This window comes from Pseudopipra pipra, chromosome Z (genome assembly GCF_036250125.1).
Source record: "Pseudopipra pipra isolate bDixPip1 chromosome Z, bDixPip1.hap1, whole genome shotgun sequence".
In the NCBI taxonomy this organism is placed as follows: domain Eukaryota; kingdom Metazoa; phylum Chordata; class Aves; order Passeriformes; family Pipridae; genus Pseudopipra; species Pseudopipra pipra.
Window position 1 is genome coordinate 16882440 of NC_087581.1, and position 14606 is coordinate 16897045.

The 14606-nt window shown below is 39.7% G+C and overlaps 1 protein-coding gene across 8 annotated transcripts in view; it reads right to left on the reverse strand.

Moving 5' to 3' along the window:
* PDE4D (phosphodiesterase 4D) overlaps window positions 1-14606 on the reverse strand; it is a 603821-nt gene that overhangs the window by 45815 nt on the left and 543400 nt on the right. For all 8 annotated transcript variants that reach the window (XM_064642015.1, XM_064642014.1, XM_064642016.1 and 5 more), the window contains one exon: window positions 5903-6015. In XM_064642015.1, the coding sequence (XP_064498085.1) occupies window positions 5903-6015 (113 nt within the window). The remainder of the gene's footprint in view (window positions 1-5902; window positions 6016-14606) is intronic.

Sequence of the window (14606 nt, forward strand, 5' to 3'; positions counted from 1 at the left end):
CAAATATGCATTAATTAAAATTCAGGCTTACTACCTTATCAGTATCTCTTTATTCTGTCACTGTACAAACCAAAATCCTTAATGAATAAAAGATTTCCTGACGGTGTACTCAACAAGCATTTTCCTGCTAAGAGCTGCCCCTTAATCGTAATCTTTATCACAAGCAGCATTCTAAAGAGCTAACCAAATCCTCAGATTTCCTAGAAGGATCTGAGCACATAAGACCCTATTAAGCTATCAGGTCGGCCAGCCAAGCACAGTGACATTGCAGACATTATATAAGAGGACTGTCACATAACAAACCCCATATTTAGTCACGACAACAACAAATTTCTTTTCTACTGTTACGTTTCCAATACCTATTTTTCATGTGCAATATTTGAAACCCAAGAGCATGACTGATGTTTAAATCCTCTTAAGTGGATGTGGCAAATTATCCTGTCCCTCAACTGGAAACAGGTCACTCTAAACTGCGGCTGTGTCAGAAGAGATTACAATTTTACTCCAGCTGAGCTTCCACATTTGAAAAAACCATTGCAAAAAAATTATACTCTCACAAACGAAAGGTAATTTCTGAAGACAAACTCCTAACGGTGCCATGAACCTGGCAAAGCTGGCAGCAAGAATCCAAAAAAGACAATGCTAAAAGCTAGCCCCTTAATGAACAACTGATCCATGTTTATTAGTTCTCAACAAAGCCTATCTAGGACCATACAACAGTACTGATCACCCCAGCACTTAAGCTTTTCCACAAAATAAGACAAAGATAAAACTGATTAATTGATTAAATCTGGAGTCACAGCCTGTCTGTCATCAGCTCCATATATTCCAGGCATAGGTAAACCCAGAGAGCTGCTGTCAGCCTGTATCACGGTGATGCTTCTCCATCCAGTGGGCATCACTCACAAAAGTGAAGTGCTGCCAAGAAGCTAGAGGCACTTTCTGGCCCTGCTCTTTTCACCCCAGCCATGCCAGAATGCAGGCATCAGGGCTCTTCTGGGAAAACAGAGTGAAGGTAACACAGCACTGTTTGAAGCATTTTAGGGCTTACACACGGGCCTTTATTTGACCTAAGTAATAAGTTTAGCCTCAGTCTTTCCCCAGATATTATATTAGTCAGCTCCCCGTTGCCTGTGTGAGTTTTTCTGTGCTGAAAATATGAAAGGAAAAATACATTTTAGTAGCAAGAAAATGTGATTATAAACCAGCTCAAATTGGCAGGGAACTTTAGGAGGGAAAGTAACTGAACAAATTTCAAGTTGTCTTTGTTTCCTTCAAGTATAATTTTGGTTTACATTAAATATTTGCAGGTAGATAATATTTTAAAATAAAGTATCATTAAGATTACTATTTGAGCGTACATAGAGGGTGTCAAGTGCACAGCTATAAACATAAACTAAAATCCCACTAATCTTTGTGCTATATCACACTGTGTTATACTAGAGTAGTTTTTCAGTGTTAGCTGGTTGATAACGTTGATGCATCTTCAAAGCACTCAAAAAAAAAATCTTGGAAAGTATTTTTTTTAATAGTAACTAGCACTGTAAATAGAGTTCTAATCTGTAAGCATTTGCACATACTGGTATACCAGCTAGAAGACGGTAAAGTAGTCTGTACTTTAAAAGTATATAGTAGTTAACGTGGTCTAACCAAATGAAATCTAAATCTTCTCAGCTTTGACACCTAAGACTGTAGAGGGAAAGAAGTTCCCCATGAACGACATTTTCCAGACTCTTGATCATTACCATTAGCAAATCCTGCAAAAAACATCATCTGCAGGAGGCTTAAAACTGAAACAAAACCGACATGAATTGAAACCTTTTCCATGTCTCAATTCATAAGCTCAAAAGGAATAAGCATAAGATGTTTGCAAAATCACGATTGCAAAACCGAAAATATGCTTTTGCATACAAGTTTCATTATAGGTATTCCTTCACATTTGACTAATCTACAAATAATACTCTCTAACAAAGTGGTTGCTCCATCTTTATTACTGGAATTCTTAATTTGTTTACTGTCTATCACAGAATAACTCTCGGATCCAGAATCAGGACCTTACTCTAGGTACTGTCAAACTGTGTACTGAAAGAGGATAGCTCTTCTCCCAGAGAACTTAAAATCTATTAAATCTTGCTTTAGTATTGTTTGGCAGAGGAAAAGAACAAGGCATTACTCATCAAAAAAACCCCAAACAAACACCTAATTATTTAAAAAAAATAATTAAAAAAGAAAAAATCACTCTGCTACCTGGAAATTTTTAAAACTATTATTGGCTTGTACATATGTATAAAAGTACAGCTGTAAATAAAGTTAAAAATCACAATCACCAAGCTGGTAGCCTCCTAAAAACTACATTTTTCAAGAGATATTACTCACAATTTGGCTTAGCAGAAACTGATATGGATTAGGATCTCTGGAAATCAGACAGCAACATCTAATTATGCTTTAGGATCCTATCTTTATGATCCAGATTTGTAAACTATTTCCTAAAATTAATTTAGATCTGTTCAAGAAAGCATGATGCAGGAAAACACAACAATACAACCACAGTCCACTGATGCTAAGCAATATTAAATAGTATAGAAAATCAGAAATAGTTCTCCAAAAATGTAAGATATTTTAGTCAATTTTCTAAATTTAAGGTGCCTCTCTATGTTTTCTCACCTTTCAAAACTTCAAAGGGCTTCTAAAAGACTACAATGATAAAATTCTTATGCTTTTAAAAACTGGCTTTGTCTTGCTAGTACCTAATTTTAGAAGCTAGAAATTTAAGAAAACACCAAGTGTAAGATTCATAACAACCTAATGACAATTGACAATACATCTAAATACTGTGTCCTTCTGAAATCACATTTATTTACAAACTATGCCTATGGGTGCATCATGGATGTATCGATCAGTTACTTCATGCGCAATGCCTGCAGGCACTTGGAAATCTGCTTATCAGAAGGATGGCTGGGAAATGAGACATCATCTGGATATTACAGTCACACTGGTGTAACCTGGGCAGCCAAGCATGGCTAGCTTCCTACAGAATAGACCTGTGGCACATTTTCTAAGTCTTCTGGGTAACACTTAATCCAATATGATGCAAGGGCTCATCTAGAGATCGCACATAGCACCCCGTGACTACTGCTTCAAGCAATTTTAAGCAGGGAGAAGAAGGATCTTCTTATGTATCTACGTCATTCCACTTTCAGTCATCCGAAGCTGTCAGCTGGCACCTCATAGACTACTGCTAACTGAGCATGAGGGGCAACCAGACAAAATAAATACCAGTGGACTGGGATGTGCTAATGCGAGTCCTATGCAAGCATTACATAGGACTGGTAAAGGGATTCCAAATAGATGCAACCAACAGTTCAGACTGCCAACTCACTGCATAGAGAGGGACTAAAGGTAAGACTTACTCCTTGGCCTAATTCAAGCATTCAGGATACTAATATTGGTTCCACCAATCCACCAAGGATTTTTTTCCTTTACTATGGCAGCCTTTCCACAATGTGCAAAAGCTCTTACCTGGTGCAGGGCTCAATTCTTACGGACCCCTTACGTCTCACGTGTTCCCATAAATAAGGAAAACTAGCACTGGTGAAAATGCTGTTATATGCAAAATAAAGAGAAAATAAAGGATGCCGGGAGGGAGGGGGAAACAACACACAACCACCACCAATCAATCAATCTTTTGGGTTGGTTTGTAGAGAAACCCAGAGAAAAGAAGAGATAAACACAGTGAGAAACCATGTTCTGTACCAACGACACTTCCTTTCCTGCTTTTCTCTTCTGATTTTACAGGACCTACATTTCAGATAGAGAACAGCGTACTCTTGGATACTCATTGCTGTACTAAAGTCTGTTCTCAGCCTTGAGCAAAGTTTTTCTACTTCAGTTTCTCCGTAATCTAAAATAGTATAATTTACTAGTATGCTTCACTGAGATGTCACAGTTTGCAGTTATATTAAAATAGGAGTTATTGTATAAATTCTGGATATGTTGTAGTAATCCAAAGTAAAATGATTCTTTAGAACAACCTGATATACACCTGAAATTAAAATCCTTCTGCACTAAATTTTCTCAAACTATTATGTGGGCTTGCTCTTTTATATTCAAAACTATTCACTTTATAGTTAGTGGCACGGACTTACTTTTTAAAAGTTTCTTAACAAACAAAACAGAACAAACACTGAAAGGTGACACAAATTTCTATACAAATTCCTATACAAGACTTCCCCAAAAACAATGACAAAGCTTACTAATTCAAACAAATACAAACAGAACATAGTATCAAATGTAGCATGTCTGTGTCTACTTACACATCCAAAGCAATTGTCAAATTTTATTTTAAAACTGTTCTTCAGTAAAAATTTGTATATATTAGGCAAAACTAAAGACATATTGATTTGCAGTTAGTTTTATCTTATCTTAAAAACAGTTTGCCCTTATTGTTCATAAATTACGTATGCATATCTGATCTATTATAGGGATGTAATAAATAAATACTCAAAGAAAGTCGAGCATCTTATGAAAGTGTGGCTATACAGACATCACAAGTCAGGAAACTGACAGGTGTTAAAACTAGTTACCAACAGGTTCTCCAAAACTCTTGACTTTGTAATTTGTGGATACATACACAATACATACTGAGTAACAGAATCTTTCAAATGGCAATAAAAACTGAAAATGAAGTTCTGAGAATAGCGAAATGCCAGGCAGATAACTTTTAAAAAGAAATTAAATTCATGCTACGAGTCTCTAAAGCCAAGAAAAGCACATGACATTGTGGGCCTAATACTTCACACCTGACATGCAGCAGAGTTGAAGAGGGACTTAAAAACAGCCAATAACAAACAGTAGATACTTGGTAAGGGCAGCCAGAGCAAGACTATAATTTTAGGAAGGCATAAACTGAGTCAAAACAACTATTTTCTGAATTAAAAAAAATTACTAATTGCAACCAAAATCATTAGAAGGTGGTAAAATATCTATCAGCTGCTTTTGAAGACATAAGAGATGGAAGACTCTGCAAATTAAAGCTTCTTTCCTATTTCTAATTGTATATGTAGCTGGACAAATATTCAGACGATGACAAATATAAAAATAAACTCTGAAGCAAGACAGCAGAGTTATTAATTAGTCTGTAAAAATTAACTCCAGAAATCTAAGTACATATTCTTTGCAAACTAAAATTAAGGAAGAAAGTGCATTTATGAATAGGGAAAGTGGAAACTCGATCTCAAAGTGCAAAACAAATTCACATACAGACCACAGCAGATCCCAGCACACAGTTCCCAGATAATGTGCATCCTCAGCTTCCAGGATGGGAAGGAAGTGTGCATTCTGTCTCAGAAACACACCTCGAGAGGTAGGTGTCTATTGTGATGGCACCTCGGTTCCGAGCATGTTCTTTCATAACAAATAGCGTTATGAGAGCTGTCAGCATTACTGTTTACAAACAGAATCCAGCATACAGCTCCCTCGGGATCAAGAACTACCTTTATCACCTTTTCATGCTACTTTATACACCATCTCCAGGAAGGATCCCTACTTCTGTACGGGATGCTGTGAAAAGAAAGAGCAACCGAAGGGATTATCGACAGAAGCTCTAAACAACCTCTTTTTGTTTTTAAGCAGATACACAGAGAAACAGTGTAGCTTTCCAAGACCTGCATCACTTTCGCAACTTGCCCTGAAATTTCAGGAAACGGTGTACAAAACCACAACAGAAGCCGCTCCCGCACCCAAACCCGCGTACGGAGACTGCTCGCCTACGGCAAGTTCCTCCGGCCGGGGCCGCTCCAGCCCCCTGGACCCTCCGGCCGCCCTGCCCGCGGCGACCCCCGGCCCTGCGGCCGCCCGCGCGAAGGGAGAGCGGGACGGCGGTGCCGAGCCCACGGGCTCCTACCTTGTTCGAGGCCATTTCGCTGACGGAGTGCCTGGTCTGCAGGGTCTCCAGCTGGTCCAGGCACCAGTCCAGCTCCTCCATGGTCTCGCTAGCCAGTTTTTGATAGGCCTCCTCTGCGAAGAGACAGGGAAAGGCGCGCTCAGTTCGCAAGCGTTTCACAGGGCTACCGGCGAGCTCCAACACGCCCATCCTGCTGCGCTGCACGGTGCCCAGGCATCGGTGCTGCTCCCTCATAGTGCCAGCGCGGGCAGCGGCCGCCGCAGCTCTGCCCCTCCGCAGGGCAGCGCTTCTCTGCGGGCCACCGGGGCGGCGAGCAGCCAAAAACTTCAGTCCGGCCGGGCTGCTCGCTCGCCTCGGCTCTGCCGCCCGCCCCGGAGCCGCGGCCAACCGCGGATCCGCCCCCTCGCGGCCGGTATCGAGCTCGGCGGCACCGCGGCGGCGGCGATGGGACCCGCCGGTGCCCCTCCATGCACATAGCCCTACCCCGCCGTGAGCCGCGCCGAGCCACCCTCCCCGTCTGCTCTCACCTATCCACCGGGGCACCATCAGAAATTAACCAGTTGGTATTTACAGAAGGGCAGGGAGGAGGTAAGAGCACATGTAAGCGCTCCGAACAATGATGAGCCGCCGAAGCACCAGCTGTTTAGAGGAGCGCTCAAATAACTGCAATCGTGTTTGCGCTGACCTGTATGTATCTGTGTGTGGGAGTGCTCAAATGAGTGCAGTCTTGTTTGCTCTAACCTGAAGCCTCTCTAGGGGTGTGTGTGTTTGCATGCACAAAGTACCACATGTTGTCTGTAAGCAAAGAAAGGACTGATGGACAAGTCTTGGAACTGGACCCAGCAATACAGTATGGGAAATGGACCCCATAACATTATGGAAAACCATGGTTTAACCAAAATTATTGAATGTTCCAATGGAACTAATTGTCTTGTGGAAGTTTCAGTTACATACAGGAAGATGTTCCCTTCTTCAATAACTCCCCAACAACAGGAGATCTGTTGGTATGCAAATAATGTCAGAAAAAGAACCCTATATGTAGGGTGCAAGCCTCACCTACAAAGCCTGGCTATTTTTTTTCAATGTAGATCTTAGGGGGAGAGTGCTTCTCCACACTGAAGTCGGAGCTGAGTGAGTTTTAGGCCAGGCATGCTGTCTGTCTTGCAAGCTGTGTACCTGAAACATCAAGTTTTGAAACAGCTGGCACACGTGTTTGAATAAGCTACATGCAAACATGACTCCAAGGTAGAGAAATGTTTATTTGGTGGGCTTGTTATTGCCATCTATAATGTCTCCCTTAACCTATTTCACATCAAATTTACCTTATTTTCAAAATGTCAGACAAATAAAAAAATCAGGCAAACAAGCTAACTAAAACTCTTTTTCAAATAAAACACCCCAGCATGGACTACTGCCTAATAGCTCATTAGTGCATTACTGTTCGACATCTTGGATACTAGATTCATATTTTTTTACATTTTTGAGCACATGCTCAAAAACTTCAGGCTCCTTCATAGTTGTTAAACTCACATATATGTGGCTATTGCACAAACACTCCACAATTTCAAATAATGTCCATTTACCTCTGGAAAAAGTAATGCAAGAGAAATTGTTTGAATTGAGATTAACTGACAGAACCATTTAAAGAAAATTTTGCAGTGTAACCATCTCAGTAAACACATTAACCAACACTCACAGTGTAGATTTCAGCAAGATTGCTACTGAAAATAGAAATAGCTTTGTTTATAACATGTTTGTAAGTGTACTGGATTAAATGCTTTTGAGGAAGCAGAGATTTTGTTAACATATGCAAAGTTATCTGATGACCTCATACAATGATTGCCTTGAGGATTCAATGGACAATGAAGTGAGGTAAAATGAATTTGTATGATGATACTTTGCTGCTAGCCTGTGGCCTGCCCATCAGCGGTTCTTGAAAATCAAATACTAGGAACCATGTTTTTTTTAACAAGATTATCCCTTCAAATGCTTCAGAGAGTATGCAGGTAACGTTTTTCCAGGAAGTATGAGAACAACAAAATAAACCGAAGGGATGAAATATTTAGGTAAAAGTAATAAAACGCTCAGTTTGTTATGCAATAATATATATCACCAACAGCACCTTACATTCAGGATTCTTTATCTACAACTCACCTTCCCAGTATATCTCAAAGCACATTAGAAAGCAGAATCCATCACTCACAAGGAAGTCCCATCACCCCATCTCATGACCTCTCATTTCAGGCTGCCACACTTCAAGAGTTTGTGACTGGTGTTGGGACCTGACTGACCACTCAGAGTACGTAAAATTCTGATGGACAATGCTAGGCTAAAGACTTGCTGAACTCAGCACCTTCTGACAGTTCTCGGATCTCAGAGCTGTCAAGCCAGTCCTGATATCTTAAATGGAAATAAAAGATTTCCTAAATGATCACAAAGTACTTTCTAAACAAGCACACCTGCAGTTCTGAAGGGCAGAACAACCACAGGAAATCTTTTTTCTGAATGCTACTAAAGCTCTAAATTTGGCCCATGCTATTGTTGATATACAATGTGGTGGAAAATGTAGTGGTTAACAGCTTTTCAAGTATAACACCTCAGTACCACTAAGCTAAGAATAAAAGAATAATTATCAGCTGTGCAGCTTTGAGAGCCTCACAACACTGTTTCTGACTTCTGTGTTACCTCTAAGATACCCTAAGATACCCTGAAATTATTCCCATCCAGGACTGATCTACTAATTAGGTTTTTTGGAATAGACAAATAATCAAGTTTCCCCACACAGACCATGAAGTCCTAAAACAGATTAACTTCTGTGGATCAGAGGCATCTTGAAGTTTCAAAAGTTATTTTAATGTCTCATTAGGCTTTAATATGAGGGAGAGAAGTACAGTTGAACACCAACTGCATTAAGAATTTGCATGTTATTTTGTATATGCTTTTAGAAAAAAGGAAGTGACAGCAAGTGTTCTCTTTTCAATTCACAGATTACAAGCAATTCCACTATGTGTAGCTTTTAGTATGGTACACTGAAAAAAAAAGAAACCAAACCTAATGAAAGGCTAGCAGAAAGAAAAAGCTCAGCAATAATCATTTAGCACTGCACAGTTAATTTTTTTTCAGGGTGTTCTACTGTATGGTTTTATAAATACTTGATTCTTAGCACAGCTCTAACACACCACCAGAGATAGCTGCACTTGTATTCACGTCATCATTCGGGAACAATTTCTGTTCAAAATTTTCAAAGGGAAAAAATTACTATATGGCAACACTTAAGTAGACTGTCCACTTTACTTAATGGTTCTTCATAATTTTCATGTAGGTTGTTCTACTACACCTGAAGAACAAAAAGCAATACTAGACTTTCCTACTAGTGCTCAATTGTATTTGTACTAACCTTTCTAGTAATTTAATGAATTTTAGAACAGAGGAAGGAAAAGGTGAGTACAGATTCTTCATTGTCTGATCAGTTGAAGTCAGCTGAGTGATGCAAAGAGGCTGGAAAGAAGTTGGCTCAGCAAGCACACATCCAAGGGCTTTGACCACTGTGTTGCCTTGAGATAGGAGTGTTTTCAAGGCAAGAAAAGGACACTGCTTAGCAGTGGTGTGATCCAGATAGTCTTGGCATGTGTATTGTTTTTTGGACCTGCAGGCAGCTGGAAGCTCTGAAAACCTCCAGGCTTTACTAAATGAGGATGAGCTGAAGATATAACCAGAAAAGGAAGGTCAAAGAAGGTGTATACCCCCTGGTAAACAATGCTGGTTAATTGCTAACAACAGATGGAGAGAAAACTGACGTATTCAACTTTTTTTTTCACTAGTAACCTCTCTTTCCACACCTCTTGAGTAGATGGATAGCAGGACGGGGACTAGGAGAGAAAAGTCCCTTCCACTTTAAGAGAAGATCTGGTTTGTGACCTTAACCTGATGAGATGCATCCCAGAGTCCTGAGGGAACTGACTGATGTAGCTGTCAAGCGACTCTCCAGGATATCTGAAAAGTCATGGCAGTCAGAAGAAGTCCCAGGTAACTGGAAAAGGGGAACCACTGTACCCATCTTTAAAAAGGGTAGAAGCGGGGACCCAGGGAACTACTGAGCTGTCAGCCTCACCACTGTGCCTGGGAAGATCATGGAACAGATCTTCCGAGAAGCTGTGCTAAGGCACATCGAGGATGCAGGGGTGATTCAAGACAGCCAGCATGGCTTCAGCAAGGGAAGTCCTGTCTGACCCATCCAATGGCCCTCTATGATGGAGCAACTACTGGACAAGGAAGAGTCTACAGATGGCATTTATCTGGACTTCTGTAAAGCCTTTGACTAATCCCCCACAACACCTTTCTCTCTAAATTGGATTTGATGGACTTGATGAGTGGACTTTTAGATGGATAAGAAAGTTGCATCTAGAGGATGCTGGTCAATGGTTCAGTGTCCCAATGGACATCAGTGACAAGTGGTATCCCTCAGGGGTCAATACTGGGACCAGATGAAGGGATCAAGGGCACCCTCAGCAAATTTGCTGATGACCACAAGCTGACTGGTTCAGTTAACATACGTGAAGGACCAAATTCCATCCAGAAGGACCTGGAAAGTAGATCCATGTGAATCTCATGAGGTTTAATATGACTAACTGCAAGGTGCTGTACCTGGGATGGGGCAACCCCTAGTGTCAATACATGCTGGGGGATGAACAGATCAAGAGCAGCCCTGATGAGAAGGACTTGGGAGTGTTGATGGATGAGAGGCTGGATGTGACCCAGCAGTGTGTGTTCACAGCCCAGAAAGCCACTTGTACTTTGGACTGCATCAAAAGAAGCATGACCAGGAAGTCAAGGGAGGTTATTCTGCCTCTCTGCTCTGCTCGGTGAGACCCACTTGGAGTGCTGCATCCAGCTCTGGAGTCCCCAGCACAGGAAGGACATGGAACTGTTGGAGCGACTCCAGAGGAGGGCTGCCAAGATGATTAGAGGAATGGAGCACCTCTCATATGAGAAAAGGCTGAGAGTTGTGTTTTTTCAGTCTGGAAAAGAGAAGTGGACCTGGACTGAACCTAATTGCAGCCTTTCTGGTACCTGAAGGGAGCCTACAAGGAAGATGGAGAGAGACTTTTTACCAGAGCATGTAGTGACAGGACAAGGAGGAATGCATTCAAACTAAAAGAAAGTAGGTTTAGATTAGATATTAGGAGTAGGTTCTTTACTGTGAGGGTGGTGAGGCACTGGAACAGGTTGCCCAGAGTTGTGGATACCCCGCCCCTGGAAGTGTTCAAGGCCAGGTTGGATGGGGGTCTCAGCAGCCTGGTCTAGTGAAAGGTGTCCCTGGCAATTTCAGGGGAGTAGGAAATAAATGATCTTCCAACATAAACCATTTTGTGATTCTATGATACTGTGAGACTCAGACCCTGGAAATCTTCCATGAATTTTCTGATCATCTTTTTGCTCTTCAACCTAGTCTAAGTTGAGTTTGGAGCAACAGAATTGCAGGGCCAGGCATTTCAGTTTCTCTTACAACTAACCTATAGCATTTCAAAAAAGTCCTCAGAGTTTCAAATTAAAAACTTTTCTGTAAATGAGGATGTTTGTACTTAGAGCCTTAACTGAGAGCCTAAAATTGAAGCAACTGATATTTTAGTCAATATTGAGACTTTCTATTAAATGTAGACATTAACACTTATTCAGCATACAAATAACATGTTTTCTTACCATTTTAAAAAATAATTTTTTTATATTTTACTGAGAAAATCCTATACATTGTGACTTAAAAGGCTATCTTTGTGGAGTGTTCATATGTCTTACTGTTGATAAAATGTAATTATAAAACATTTTTTTTAACATATAAAAATTTGTGGACATCTCTCCACAATCACAAGTAAAACAAAGTACTCTTGAACAGATTTTGGAATGAGCATCTAGGAAAACTACTCAGTTGCAGCAGGCTTCTCAGAAAGTCTTTTTATGGTCCCACTCAGAACACTCATTTTCTTCCATGCCAGGAATCTCTCCAAGTTTCCCCTGTAGTAAAGGAAAATTCTTTGTACCAGTTAGTAGCATTATGCATAGGCAGACTGTGTCCAAATGACCAGCACATACTGCTTTATACAAGTAGATCTAGCCTTAGGCTATGGAAACTGCCTTGTCTCCTTGAATGGAGTAACCTCCAGGAAATGATAGGAGCAAAATTAAAAAGTCAAGTTATGCACAACTTGTATAAATACTTGATTATAGTTATATGATAAAAAAGGAGTGCATAAAGAGATGCATGAACAAAACATTCAATAAGAATCTAGGAAAAAAAGTGTTGGGTTTTTTTCCTGAAATATTTTTTATTTCTCCCATGTAACAATATCTCAATGCCCTAAGAGTCTATGTCAAGAGCAAAAGTATGAAGAATATATTCTTACAAAACTAGGTAACAGGAACACTGTAGATATCTAGGAAAAAGTTATCAGGCTCTTGGAACAGGCCCATTACAGTTAGTTGAGAGTAAATAAAACACTTTTGATTCTTATAAACATAGAAGACCTGTATTATTAGGCTTTCACTATGTATTTCAGTTTCTCTGTGTAGGAAAGGGGATGATAACTTGTGCTGGCTTTCTCTTTTTTTCTGTTAATCATTTTATGTACTTCTTGGAAAAAAGCTTTAGAATGAAGTTACTCATACAGATATAATCCCAAAGTCTAGAAGAATTTCTGTATTAGGGCTTTGCAAGTTCATCCTAACAGTCTTGAGATGCCATAGGAGTAAATCAGACTACCGAAAAGTATCTCTCTTGAAGCCAAGCAGGAAAACCCACATTCAGTAGAGACAGCATATTTAAATAATTCACTGCTTTAATGATGGAGCACATTAAAATTTTGCAGTGTGAGTGCTTAAATCCACTCTTTGCTGTTATCAAATATCCAACAAGGCCAAATGAATGTTCTTCTGTTATCACACATCCCTAGCCAGTTCTCCCTTCCCCTTTTACCAATTTGGCAAAGTACTAATACATTCCTTACTCCACTGCCTGTAAGAATGTGCCAGAAGGACCACTGTCACTCACCTACTGGTGAAAAGAAGTAAGCCCTTCCATCAACCAATCAGCCTTTCTCAAAATAAAGAAAAAGAGGGAACCTCTTGATTTTCAAGTAGCACAATGTCCTTTTAATGTATTTTTATTGCTTTCTTTTCATGAACAAACTGCATTTTGAGAAAAGGTCCGTTTCTTTTTTAAATCTCTTTTTCTCCCAACAGTTGTAATTGTGTCAATTCTGTACTCTGAGATGTGTGGACAAGGAGTTTAATAATGCTTTCATTGCTTAAGCTGCTTTCTTATCCTATTTCCTGTATTGTACAAAGAATATTTCTTCTAGGTGAGAGTGTATATTCTTAAGATCAGTTCCCCTTGTAGCTGTAAAACCATTTGTTTCTGAGGAGGATACTGCTGTTGATTCAACATAATGAGAAAAGTGAGAGACTTTCAAATAGAACAAAAATAAAGGCAGTGGGCACAAACTAAACCACAGGGCATTCCCTCTGAATGTTAGGAAACACTTTTTACTGCAAGGGTGATTGAGCAGCAGCACAGGTTGTTCTGTGAAGTCTCCATGCTCAGAAATCTTCAAAAGCCATCAGGATGTGGTTCTGGACAACCTGCTCTAGATGGCACTGCCTGAACAGGGGGGATTGGACAGTAGCATGAATGAAATTTCCTTCTTTCCTTTTCTGAAACTGTTCTTCATTTCACACACAATCAGCTGGGTTGTTTTTACATGGCACAGATGGACTACACTTTTGCATTCTTCCCTAAGCTAAGAACAGAGACAGCCAGTAAAAACATTTATTTTATCTTCAATATTTATTTATTTTTTAATGCTTTGTTCTCAGATCAAGTGATGTTTTAATTGGCCTTTAGGTTAGCAGCACACTCCTTTTCTCTGGACTCTCATGCCCTACCAAAGATACTGGAAAAATGTGAAGTTCTTGTCTGAATGCATACTCTTGATGGATTATTCCCAGTGAGTATGTGATGAATCAACCCTCACTCTACAAAATGTACAGATCATCTCCTTCATCTCCTGTAAAATTCCGTACTTCTCTCTAACATTGCTAAAGAAGTGAATAATGTTTTTGCCTACAAGTTAGAAGACTAAGGAGGTGGATAAACTTTTTTTGGTTTTAGTAAGGTAATTCTTACATAACTTTTAATATTATCAAAGTATTTTTATAATCTCCTTTGTTTTAGTGTAATTGCTTATTAATATGTTCAAAACTTTATTGTAGTATGCTCAAGAGACCCATTCAGGATTAGATCTGATTAAATAATAGATGGTACAAATGCATCAAAACTGTGGGTCTTCTCCCCTAATTTTTTAAGCACAATCTCACCTGTTTATTCTGGTTTAAAGATAATAATGCTACCACTGGTTTGATTTTTGGCTTTTGCAGCAGAACATAAATATTCCTTGGAAGTCAGATACACCTCAGTGTTACTGGATTTATGTAATACACAAGAAACAGTTTAAACTGAATGAACTGTGTTAGTCATACAATTTCTTCACACTGGACAATGACTCAGTCATTATTTATGCTGCATTATTTCTGTGTCATATTGCCTCGAGAAATACTAACACTTGAGCTGATCTTCTGCGTATCAGTCACTGTTTCTGTGGCTGTGAAAAGGCCAGGATGCAAGTTTGTTTTGTTGTTTTGAACAAACAACACC